The sequence below is a fragment of the Cetorhinus maximus genome, chromosome 14 (genome assembly GCF_964194155.1).
Source record: "Cetorhinus maximus chromosome 14, sCetMax3.hap1.1, whole genome shotgun sequence".
Classification (NCBI taxonomy): Eukaryota; Metazoa; Chordata; class Chondrichthyes; order Lamniformes; family Cetorhinidae; genus Cetorhinus; species Cetorhinus maximus.
Window position 1 is genome coordinate 102,232,328 of NC_135892.1, and position 13,417 is coordinate 102,245,744.

The window sequence follows — 13,417 nt, forward strand, 5'->3', positions numbered from 1 at the left end:
ATGTCCACCTTTCACATCAAGTTTCCTTTGGCTTGTCTGAGTAAGATTGCCAATGTAATGCCAAATTAGTATCAGATTTTGACTATGTCTATGTCCACTAGAAACTGGACTGACAGTTCCTAGCCTCTTTTTGCTTACAAATCCTTCTGAGAGAATAGATATTTATCCCAGCTGAGTTTGACTGAAATCCAGGGCAATCGTTCCAAGGCACACTACACTACCCAATTCCTCCTCTGGAACATTTAGACAAACTTGAATACATTGGGCTAGAAGGTTTCAAAAATTATCCTTTAAAAGTTGCAAAAAGTATTAAAAAGTGAAGCACAATGAAGAGAACATGCAACCTTACAAAGGTTGAGTAATAATTTCCTCTCATCATTCATTTTAAACTAAAAAGGTTCATGCCTGCACATATTTGTGCTGAGGGAGGAGAAGGAATACAAGAAAAGTGTAAATGCTAATTCACACCGCACTAAATCCTTGTGACAACTTTTTTTTAATATAAAGTTCTATTCCACTAAAACGTGATACACAACTTTAGGAAACAAATTCCAATCCTAAAAGAACTTTTATATTCTTCCTACTCACTCGTATCGGCAGGACTTTGCACACTTTGGCCATCTGGAAAAAATTTAAACACGCAGTTATCCAAAATAAAAATGCATAATGAGGAGGGGAAAGAAAACAAAAGCTTTAGAAATGCTGGAAAACACTTGGGGGTTAACTCTTTTGGAAAATCATAAAAACAGAAATGAACTTGTGTGGCATACATAGAAATGATAATGAATCCATGTTGAAAAAACTACACCACGAGCCTAATTAAATTTGAAGTCAGGAAAGTTGGATTTCAGACAAATATTAGATGTGGCAGTCATAAAGCATTTAATTTTGGATTCATTCAAATCTGCTGCTTTCCTCTTCCAATACAGAGAAGAAATCATATTCAATGTCAAGTCATTGTCTAAAGAGTTTCAACTCCTTACTGGCTGATACGGTCTACTGTAAACAGTATAAATTATTTTAGTAAATGCCTTCAAGAGATTCAGACAAAAAGAAAAATCGGTTAAACTGAACCATCTTGCTGGCAGTTTGAGTTCCATTGTGTATACAGCTGCATCAAAAGCTATAAGATTGTCCTAGCAAGGCTTTAGATGCACATTCCTTAAGCAAGTTACCTGTAACATCAATTCACAGTCATCCCGGCCTACAAAGATCATCTCACGTGGCAGCCGGTGACGTGTGCCTCCGCTGCTCACCAAAAACCAGGATGTTAAGCTCATTTTCTGCCGTTACTAAATGCTGTTTCAAGGCTACGTCATCCTACGGAGGGAAAAAAATATATATTAGGTTCACTTATCCTTCACAGTACTACTGGAAGCATTTTATGCATCCTTCCATAAACATTGGTGGATTCTGTGTGCTGATTAAAGCCAGATGTCAGAAGCCATCACAGGAAATGACTGACTCTGCAGGATTGAAGATGGCTGGAAATTTATATACAAGCCACCAGCTGTTATGAAGTGCAGCTGCTTGATACTTGCAGCCTCTGAAAATTAACAGCCAATGAAAAAAACAACAGAAAAAGCAATTAAATGTTTTTTTTTTAAACACTGCTCTGATCTCCTGTGGAGTTATGTTGCATGTTGCAAGACTCTTCCCACATAACGCTTAAGACTCTTTTGTAAACTGAATCATTTCATTACATCACAACAGATGCATAGCTTTCAACCACTTAAATAGTGGCTTTATTGTTTGACATTTGTGAATGTGCTGTATGACAGACTCTGAATGGCTATTATATGAATACATCATTGCTGCAGCAGAAAAAGATTGCCTCAGAGGAAGCTGTTTTAAGGTCTTGTGGAAGAGTAGAAGTATTCAGCATTCTTTAACAAAATATTAAAGCTCCAGCATTACTTTGCAATATCTGTTCCTTAAAAAACATGAATATTATTAGGATAACAGTTTATAGTATATGTTTCCCTTTAAATGTGTGCGTAACATAAATCTAAGTGCTGGGAATCGTCAGTTCCTAATTTCTGTACGAAGGAAAATGGAACCCATAAATTGACACCCATTTCCTTCTATAGCAAGGGGTCTGTTGAAATATCTCTGAAATCCCAGGACACCCTGCACACATTGCTACCAGTTCACAAACATGAAGGGCAAACACATGAATAGCAAACATGGACTGCACCGGTTCAAGGCAGATGCTCACCACCACCTTCTCAAGGGCAATTAGGGATGGGCAATAAATGCTAGCCTAACCAGCGACACCCACATCCCATGAACGAATAAAAAAAAAGCTTCTTTTCACACTGATCATATCAGCTTCACTTGTCATTTTTCTCTAGTACTCTAGTAAAACTCAGTACACTAGAACAATACTACTGATAATTTTCCTATTTGGCAACCAAATTAAGAGGCTGATAATTTCAGTTTTAATAAAATGCTAAGAAAATTGAAAACACTATGGAAAAGTTTACAAATAGTGCAACAATATTTCAGTTCTTGAGATTCAAGTTCAAACAGGCAGGTCATCATTCTAGATGAAACATTGTTGACTGATCACATAAACCTAACTTTTCGTTATCCATCCAACAGAAGCCAGTGCCACAAAAGTTAATGTGCAAAATAACTTTTTAGCTCATACTGAAACGCTTAAGGAAATATACACAAGTTTATGAACTTCAGTAGAAACTAATATAAATGAAAATTGCATATGAAATTTCAGTAAATTGGAATTTGATTCCCTTGTGTACAATACAGGCCAATTCAATTTACTGCACATATATTACAGCATCAAATAGACATACGATAAAGTTGTTATGTGCACCAAATTGGGAGGCATGGCTCTCTGTGAGGAACAGTGAAGGAGATTGTAGGAGGATAGCCAAGTCAGCAAAGGGGTAGATAGGTAGCACTGCAATTCAATTAAGTAAAAGTAAGAAAAATATCAGCAAGGGGAATTATACTGAACCCTAAACAGTAAAATCACTAGGAAGGTGGAGGAAAACATCTTGGAGTGCATATGCAGGGTTCTTTAAAAATGCAAGCACAGGTAGAAAGGATATTAAAAAAAACAAGTGGAATTGTGCGTTTTATTGATTCTGCTAATGTGCATACAGCAATTCTGGGAACCTCATTGCAGGAAGGATTTGAAAGCCACAAAGTAGGCAGCAAAGATTCATTAAAATATCTTAAGAAGATACGAACGCACTGCAATAAAGCTAGAAAAGAATATGAGAGAGAAGGAAAGAGAAGGACATGTTGATTGGATGAGATGAAGGAAATAGAGTGGGAGGAGGTTTGTGCACAGCATCAAGACTAAGGGCAGAATTTAGCCCTTGGCTGGCGGGCGGGCCCCACTGGCTCGGTGGTAGGCGAGCCGCCGAACCCCACCGCCGAAACGGGGCCCGTTGCCATTTTGAGTGGGCTGGCCAATTAAGGCCCGCCCAACAGGAAGCGCTATGTGCTTCCTTGCAGGGGTGGAGGGAATCCCCATCTGTCAAAGTGCGCTCGTTCACGCATGTGCATGAAAGAGCGCACTGCTCCCTGAGGCAAAGTCCTGTCTCAAGGAGATTCGTGAGAGATAAGTAAACTCTAAAAATAGATAAATATTAAAATTATTAACATGTCCCCCTCATGTGACAATGTCACACGAGGTGGGACATGTTAATAATAAACACAAAATTTATTAAATTTTTTAAAAAGGGACATGAAATTTCATCCCGCCAGTGGATGAAGTTTTATTAATAATCTGCAGCCTGCTGGGGCTCCTGGCCTGCCCGCCAGCCTTAAGGTTGGCCGGGCAGGGTGTTTAATAAGGTTAATTAGCCTGTCAATGGCCTTAATTGGCCATTGACAGGTCGGTGGGTAGACAGGTGATTGCGCTGTCCGCCTGCCTTTGTGAATATTTAAAGGGACCGAGATGACATCGGGGGTTCGTCCCAATGTCATCTTCCCCTCGGTGAGCAGGCCCCGCCCCCAGGGGAAAATCCTGGCCTAAGAAACAGAATTTACAGCATGTAAAATGGTCTACGTAATTCTACGTAAGACCTTACATAGAATTCTATGCAAGAACTAGATTAGGCCACTTTGATCCATTTGGGCCTCTACAGAGGAAATGTCAGTAGGGAGAAGAAAGTCTTGAAAAATCAGGCTTCCTTCAACTGGACCAGTTAATATAATGGAAATTCCAGTAGAGGTTTTCAAAAACATGAAAGATCTTGTGAAGGTACTGATTGTTTCCACTGTTTGGTAAATTGGCATCAAGGTCTAAATTTAATACCATTACTAGAAGAATGAAAGATGAAGATAAAATAATTCTTTCCCCCGGAAAAAAAGGGTTATTGGAACAGTGAATGTTTTACCAGTGAATGTAACAAACAAATTAGATAGGTATTTGAAATGAAGAATGAGAAAAAAATTGGGGCAAAAGCAGGGAAATGGACCTCATAGATAACTGCAGTTAAAGATCTGACATGGCTACAATGGGCAGACATTTCCTTCTAACTTATAGTCAGGCCCTATAATTCTACATCATATTATTTAAGTTAAACCAAAAAAATGCAGTAAATACCACATGCTTTACATTCCCTACATTCAGAAGTACTGGATTGGCAGTAGTATTTCAAGGACTTCTTGAGATTGTAAAAAGCATGTATATTGAAGGTTTTTCTTTAATGCACAGGAATGAGTTTAGCAAATTCACATTTTAAGGAATAATAAGAGGAAAATAGTTTGGGTAAGACTTCCACACCCCTCTTATAAGATATAAAAGGTGAATTTTTGATGAATGCATTATCATCAAGATTAATGCCCAAATCTCTTTACGAGCTGTGCTTTACTTTTCATAAAGAATTTAAGGGGGAGTTTTCAAATTTGTAACCCTAAAAGGATTCCTTTTTAAATATAGAATCTGTCTTCATCTTTCACTAGCATTCATGCTAACATTATCTTTCACTAGCATTCATGCTAACATTAAGCGCCAAAGTGACATAGATCTGGAGTTTTATTCCAACCATTGGTTGGAATGTTGAGTTGTTATTGCAATAAGCTTTGACATTCATTTGGTTCCCCATGTATTTATCCATGACACTACAAATGAGAATAGCCTGCCTTCTCATTTGTCATATTTAACTCCATTATGATCAAACAGTAGAAGCCACTTCATAGAGAATTTGTTGTTATGATACAGCAGTTGGTAAAGGCTGAGATGTTTAAATCCCAGAGGGAAACCTGAACAACTGTCATAACCTATATTTTCAATTAGTACGTTTGAAATGCAGCTCTGAATTCAGGACTAAAACCACCGAGCCTTGCAATTTTTTTTTACATAAAACTAAATTAAACATTTATTAATTTAACAAATTAAACACATACACATCTACAAATTACTACAATAACTTATAAACAAATCCCCAAATTAATCACTCCCAGATAAATCTCCAACAAGGCAACAGTAACCCATAGACTTTAAACAGACATGAGGCAAAGCACATTTGACCTTTCAAATTTAAAATGAGGTTTCCTGCAATTTGGTTCCTTTGCAGACACAGTTGTAGGCTTACAGGCTGGTTAGATCTTAAATGCCTCTGCCTTATACACACAAACTTCTTTCTGTTTATACCTAGCTTTTCCTTTGAATGTAGATTTTCCATTGTATACTAGGCTTTTAACATCACATTTTCTAACAATAATATTTTCATCCCACTTTTTTTAGTAATAGAAACACATTGCTTGGCATCTCCCAACTAGGTGCAAGATTTTACTCCCACTCTTGAATGCTTTATTCAACAAATGAAAACGTACACTTAACCTTTTTATCCTCCTTACTGTTGACCCAATTAATGTCTCAAACTATGAGACATCAAAGCACCCAGACTAGCTGGCTTTAATCCAATTAAGACACACAGACATAGACCCCACTACAATTCTAATTTAAAAGTAATTTCCAATAACATTATAGACATTAATATCTTCATGACATTTGTGAAGAGTCATGCTCACTATCTGTTGCATCAGAAGTCTATTGCTGCAAACCTACAGATCACGGTGTTAATCCATATCACGTTTGGCATTCTGGGCCTATTTTTGAAGGTCAAAACCTTGGACCTTAACTTTCTACCATTCAGAAGCTGGAAAATGTTGCAGCTTTCCAAAGGCTATCATACCAGGACAAAAGGCAATTCAGACAAGTCTGACTGACATGTTCTAGTTCACATTCGACATCTGGGGAAAATAGCATGTCAGAGATAAATCACTACTAAGTGTTACGTGGATGAGTTTCCAACAGAAATCAGGGAGGAAGAGTTGCTATGATTGTTATTAACCTGACATAGATGAATAGCAATGAAGATTCTTCAAATCTAAACCCAGCAAAGGTGTGTCTCAGCATCAAAATGGTAATCCTCATTTCAGCAGATACCCTTTAGATGGCACTAGAAGGAAAAGTCTTAGGGTCCAAATCCCAGAACTGAACTATACTCTTGTGATTTCCCTAGTTGTCAAAAGTAGAATATTTCTGCTGTGCATTCATCTAATGAAGTGGATTTAGAAAGACACTGGGCACGGAAGTGTGTTTTGGTGCACAAAACGTCACATTTAGTTGCTTTTGGAGGAAACCCAATTTTCCTCCACATTCCCAATCCCATGCCGTTTTTTGTAGGTCCAGAATGCCTGGTGCGCAAAACACATGCCCGCCTCCCTTGAGGTCAGGTTCCCCATTTTAAAATGGAGTGCAAAAATCAGATTTTCTCCCGCACACCATTTTCATCTGGTGGTCTGGGGTTTTGAAAGCACATTAAAAGCACACGATGTTTGACAGTTCGTGAGGGAAAGCTTGTTGAGGAGTCTGGAACATTTTCTCACCTTCAAGCATCACTATTAAGTGCTTTGCTGTAATGCAATATGTTTTTAATACAGTAATTCATGATAGGGATCAGTCTTTCAAAGGTAATTTGACCCTTATAGTGACCAAACTTGTATATTTGTTCACATGCATTACAGTGCTTGTCAAATGGAGAAAGCACCATAATAGTGAAAAATATTACAATATGTCCTGTCAGCCTGTGCTGTCGTCTTTTCCACTGTGATTTAAATGGCTCTGGCTGATTAAAAAAATCTGGTTTTGACACTTGAAAAAAATCGAACCACCCATACACTGATTGACAGGCACCCTGTTTTGAAACTGAAATGAGCACCTGCTATCTTTCCTTACCAGAGAAAAGATTACTAATGGATAGCTGTGGCTATTATCAATGCTTCACTGAATTTCAAGTCCTAATGGGTTTCAGCATAGTAGGTCTTCCATTCAGCTGAGAATGAATGACAGTTCAAGAAGTTGTAATAATATTTTGTCCCTGAGGTGGTTCCTTGTTGACAAAAGCAAATAGGATTACAAGTATTAGAAGATTTTTTCAACATAGCAGAGTGCAATATTTTCACTATGATATGGTGTTTTTTTTCAATCGGATGGTGAGAAGTTTATTCCCTCCCTCCCAGCAACGGATGTGAAATATTTTCCATTGATACTGCATGGAATTTGAGGACCATACGTAGCCACTCACCAAGTATGCATAATGGAGGATACATGAGGGACACAGGTGGCATGGGTGATTTGAGGGGGCATGAGCTAGCATGAGGGATGGGTGGGGAGGTGAGGCTGGTGAGAAGTGAGGTTTAGGGGGTCTTCAAACACCGTTGGGAGCTGGAACACGGTGTTGGAGAACCAAAGCAGGCCTTCTACCTGACACCCCCTCCGCACCCATCCTCGTCACATAATCCAACGAGGCTCGTAAACTGCACTCTGAACCTGGCCCCAGTGTGAAAAGACAAAAATGGTTTGCGAAGTCACACATGGGTCAGGTGTGCAGGTTGCGAACTGCAAAAGAGCACAGGGTGGGTCTTCCCGAGCCTAGAGGAAGATTCTGTTTAAAGATAATCTCATTCAAAGTCAAAAAGAACACAGAATACAATGCTGCTTCTCATAAGCAATAAATTATTTTGATTCTATTGTTTTTCCTCCCTTAAATTTACCTAGTCCTTAAAACTGTGACTAACAAATTTCATAACTTTGCAATTTTTCTATACTACTGCCTGCTGGAATTGGTCAGATGGCTTTCACCATGTTAAAAAAAATTAAGTCATCTAAGACAACTCCTCCACAATTCAGATCATAGTTAATTTTAAAAACAGAAATGAATATGACTCCCTTAGAATTCCAGTTCCTCTTAATGTCCAAGCACAAAGACGGTCTTGTTTCTGTGGTTTAAAAACAGTCTAGTCCACATAAAAGAACTGCATCAGCTGAATAATATGGCTCACACCAATCTGAAAAGCTGATAATCTTTAAATTATTTTTTGAATAAAAGTAATTTTCTCCTGCCATTTATAGGCCTGCAAATGTTTTTGTCACCATTGTTTAATCATAAAAGTTGCACTTCTTGGATGCTTATGGGGTTAGTTTACGAGCTTCAACAAGTCTGCACATACTAATTTTATACAATAAATTTGCACTGTGACTACAGCTGTACAGTTATATCAAATAATAACTGACAATGTTGAAAGTAAAGCCAGAAGCATTAATTCGTTCTCCAACAATTGTTTTACCTTCATAAAATCAGTGCAAGCTGAGAAAAATATTAACAGCAATATCTTTGGATAAAATTGTACAGTCACAGGATGATGCAAGAGCCTGCAACTGGCCAACATCATCATTACTTCATTGTTCACCCATAAGCCAGCGCATTGCACAATTTTACAGTAGTATTCAGCCAGAAATTAAGGATCAATGTTGCTGCAGGATTCCGCAGCTCACCTGTGTGACATTCTATTTTTCCTTTATTCTTTGATGAGATGTGGGTGTGGCTGGCAAGGCCGGCACTTGATGACCATTCCTGATCACCCTTGGAGAGCAGTTAAGTGTGAATGACATTGCTGTTGGACTGGAGTCCCATGTAGGCCAAGCCAGGTAAGGATTTGTTCCCGAAAGGGCATTAGTGAACCAGTTGGGTTTTTACATCATGATCACTGAGACTAGCTTCATATTCCAGTTTTATTTACTGAATTTAAATTCCACCAGCTGCAATGGTGTGGTTTGAATCCATGTCCCCAGAGTGTTAGGCTGGGCTTCTGGTTTACTAGTTTAGTGACACTACCAATATGTCACATTTCTCCCCTCTCTGACCAAGAAATGCTTCATAAGGATTGTCCAAAGACTGGAAATATGCCATTTATCAGCAAGTATTTATCAGATTGATAATCAAATAAAAAGGACATGAACGAAAATAACAAGGCACCATGGGTTACTCTTTCACACCAAGCAACTTCAAAAGTGCACTGGCGGGGCCTATCTACAACTTGCCAGCCTTTCCATCTTGACCAAGGAGCAGTAGGTCAGGAAAAATGAAATGTTGTCATAAAATTCAGCAAGGAACAAGGTCAAATAGTAAGCGTAAACATTTACAACATATTTTATCCTTAGTACAGTAGATTTAAAATTATGCTTAATTCACTGAAGCAGACTTGCCATAGGACAAAAAGGGGACTTTCCAAAAATGCAGGTTTTTGGGGGATTTATCTAATGTGAGCAAATCAATTCCATCTAACGGATTATAACTCATGACAGCCACAAGTGACCATAACATAATTAGGTTCAGTATAAAAATTGAACAGGACAGCCAAAGATAAAAGGTAAAAACAAAAAGCTAAAAACTACTGCGGATGCTGGGAATCCAAAACAAAAACAGAATTACCTGGAAAAACTCAGCAGGTCTGGCAGCATCGGTGGAGAAGAAATCAGTTAACGTTTCGAGCCTTCACGGCCCTTCAGCAGAACTGAAGCATAGTTAGGAGAAAGGAGAAATATAAGCTGGTTTAAGGTGGGGGGGCGGGGGGAGAGAGAAGTTGAGGGTGTGGTGATTGTGGAGATAAGCAAGCAGTGATAGGAGCAGATAATCAAAAGATGACATCTTTTGATTATCTGCTCCTATCACTGCTTGCTTATCTCCACAATCACCACACCCTCAACTTCTCTCTCCCCCCGCCCCCCCACCTTAAACCAGCTTATATTTCTCCTTTCTCCTAACTATGCTTCAGTTCTGCCGAAGATAAAAGGCACTTGATTAGAACAAGGCTAATTTCAGTAACATTAAAAAAAAAAGAACTATCCTAGGAAAATTAGAAAGAAAAACTGGTAGATAAAAGAGAGTGGACAAACGATGGTAATCAATGAGGTTGATCTCAATTGGGGGTGCAAGGTACACATGGCATTTGCAGTGTCAGGGATGCATGCCAGAAAGAAACAAGCCAAGGGGAAAATAACATGATGTCCAGGTGGTTTTAGCTTCCAGGTCTTATTTAAATAACCTAGGAATGTCTTCCACCCAAAACCAGCAGTGGTAGCTTCAAGGTTGGCAGACAGGCGCATGAGGATGTCAGGGATCCAAGGAAATAGCTCCCACCATAAAGTTAGCACAACACAGGGAATTTGACATTCAATGCAAACACTAGGAGAAAAAGGCGTTGGATCAAGAATGTCCAATGCCACCAACTTACACTTTTGTGTGTTTAACACAGCAAAACACCCCAAGACAATTCACAGAAAACGAGTTATTAAACAAAATTTGGCACCAAGTCACATAAGGAAATATTAAGACATATGGCTAAAAGTTTGGCCAAAGTAGACTTTAAGCAGTGGCTTAAAAGGAAGGTTTAGGGAAGAAAATTCCAGATCTTACAATCCTGGCAGCTGATGGCACCATCACCAATAGTGGCATATTTAAAATCATGGGTGCCTGAAAGAACAGAATTGGAGGTATGTAGAGACTGGAAGAGATTACAGAGATTGGGAGGGCAAGAAAACAAGGTTGAGAATTTTAAAGCAAAATACTGAGAATGCTGGAAATCTGAAATAAAAATTGAAAATACCAAGCATGTCTGGCATTATCCATAGAGAGAAGCAGAGCCAAAAGTTCAGGTTTGTGACTTTTCATCAGAAGTCTTGTTACAAAGGTTACTTTACATTCTCATAGAGAGCAGAAGTTGGGAACTCCAAGTTCGACAGTCCTCAGGGTTTCCGCGCAAGCGTGAACTGGGAGCAGACTGCACATGCACAATTCAGCAATCTAAGTTCTTCTGGCCAAAAATGGGCCTATCATACCCGCACAGAAAGGGAAAATGGCATGTGACCAGGAGCAGAGCACCATTGCGGGCAAGTGTCCCAGATAATGGATAGAGACAGGTTCCAGTTAAGTTAAAAAGAGAGGAGCACAGAAAGAGGCTCCAAGCAGTTAGCAGGCTCTAAGTGGCAAGGGCTCAGGAGAAGCTGTGGTGTTCGAAGAATGTAGCAGAATGTTGGTGACTCTGTGCTCCGGGCTGTCGCAGCAAAGGTACCTTTTCTGGAGCAGTAGCGTTCTTCCCAGCGTGGCCGAAGAGTTGAAGTCGTGCTTGTGAGTTGGTGTTTGAGTGTAGATTTGGGAATCCAGGGGAATAGAATCTCGGGAAACAAGATTGAAACCCTCCGAGGTGGGCCATTGTTGATGCCGGCTGAGTTGGAGCAACTTTTGGAGAGAATTCCAAGGTTAGATCTTTATAGGTGAAGACTGGAATCCCTCGTGCAAGAAACAGAGTTTCACTTAAGTTGGTTGACTCAGCGTTTTCTGATGTCTGGGTGAGTTGTTGAGAAATCCATGGACTCTGCCTTGGTTGCAGTTGCCATTTAGTGTGCAGCGTGGTGTGTTCGACCACAATTTGCCTGTTTATTCACGTGTGCTTCATGTCAACCCTGCGTTAGGAAATAGAGATAGCTTAAGTAAGTTATATTTTGTATTTGTGGTTGTTAGGAATGTGTTTTAGCTTTAATGTTTAAATTTGATTTGTATTTCTGTATTTGTGCGTTAAGGTCAAATCGAATTTTAGTTTCACTTTAAAAGGTGCCTGCATTTTATAACTGTTGCAGCTAAGTTAAACAATCATGAGTAGAGAAACTGGGCTATTGCCTAGCAGCAGGAGTCTAGAGAGGCAGGTCCCTCCTGCAGACACACACAGAAGAAACTAGAAACAGCAGTTTGATTTGGAAGCTGTTTCAGTTCAGTTGGTTTTGAAAGTAGCTGTCAGGAGAGACTGGGGCAAAGGGGGCAGATAGCCAGTGAAAAATGTTCCCAAATCCAGAGGAATGGAGCAGGAGAAAGTCTCAAGCAGACCATCTAGTCAAAGAAATGGCAACAGGACCTTGTGAAGTTAAGAGTGAAGAGCAGACGTAAAGGTTCCAAGCTTCAGGTTTAAAGAGACAAAAGCTGCAGAAAGCAGGTTTAAAGCGAGAACAGCTTGCAAGAGGCAAGAAAGTCCAGAGAGATGGTTGATGGTCTATAACTCTTTGTTATGGGCATGTGAAGCAGTGGTGTAGTATTGACGGTTGAGTCAGTGACAGTGAGTGCATGGAAGTCAGCTTGAATGCATGTGGTGACCCAGGGGAGAGGAACATCTACAGGAGAGTTCAAAACCCTGGAGGTGAACCCTTGCGGAAAGCATCTGAGAGAAAGCATCAGTTTGGGAGAAGATTCCAAAACGAGTTGTTGAAGAGGGGAGATTGGAAACCTTCATGTGAAAGATAGAGTTCAGCAAGTCTGGTTGGCTCATGGTGGGACAAGTGTCTGGGGGGGAGTTGATGAGAGATCCATAGCATCTGGTTGAGGTGGCATCTGTCACTTGGTTTCAGAGTGTGGTGTGTCTGACCACAGGATGTCTATTGGTTTACATGGACTATGTACTTTTTGTGGACATTAGAATACAAGATACTTGAATCTCAAACTTTGTCTACTTGAAACAAAATATTATTGGTCCCTAACAAACTTAAAAACCTGGGTATCTGGTCTAGGATCATAACAGTCTTCATATCCTTCCTAAAGTGTTCTGCCCAGAATTGGACAATACTCCAACTGGGGCTGAACTATCATGCATAACATCCTGGCTTTTGTACTCTATGCCACTATTTCTGAAGTCCATGATCCCATATGCTTTATTAACTACTTTGTTAATCTGCCCTGCCACCAGCAAAGATTTGTGCATAAACACTTAGAAACACTATAAAGCCTTACAGCATAGAAAGCAGCCATTTAGCCCATTGTGTCCATGTTGTGCTTGTATCGTCTCCCCTCATTCTTCCTTCCAAAATCCATCTTTTCACACTTTTGAATTTTAATTTAATCTTCCAAACATCCACCAATTCCACCGGACCAGCCTATGTCCTTTTAAAAGTTTTTTCTATCTTCCTTCCTGTTTATTACACTTGCAGGCTCCATGACATCTACAAATTTCAGAATTGTGCCCTGTCCATCCTAAGTCTGAGTCATTAATGCATATCAAAAACGGCAATGGTCCTCTTATTTAAAACTTAGTAATCATCACTGCATAT

General features: G+C 39.5%; 1 protein-coding gene across 14 annotated transcripts in view; it reads right to left on the reverse strand.

Annotated features, from left to right (window-relative positions):
* Window positions 1-1,315, reverse strand: part of cep170aa (centrosomal protein 170Aa) — a 119,111-nt gene extending 117,796 nt beyond the window's left edge. For 13 of the 14 annotated variants that reach the window (XM_078557354.1, XM_078557355.1, XM_078557356.1 and 10 more), the window contains exons 1-2: window positions 1,176-1,315; window positions 589-621 (exon numbers count right to left, since the gene is read on the reverse strand). In XM_078557354.1, coding sequence (XP_078413480.1) covers window positions 589-621; window positions 1,176-1,280 — 138 coding nt within the window. In that variant the 5' untranslated portion in view covers window positions 1,281-1,315. The remainder of the gene's footprint in view (window positions 1-588; window positions 622-1,175) is intronic. The other variant, XM_078557362.1, reaches the window with a different exon arrangement.
* Between the last annotated feature and the right edge of the window lie 12,102 nt (window positions 1,316-13,417).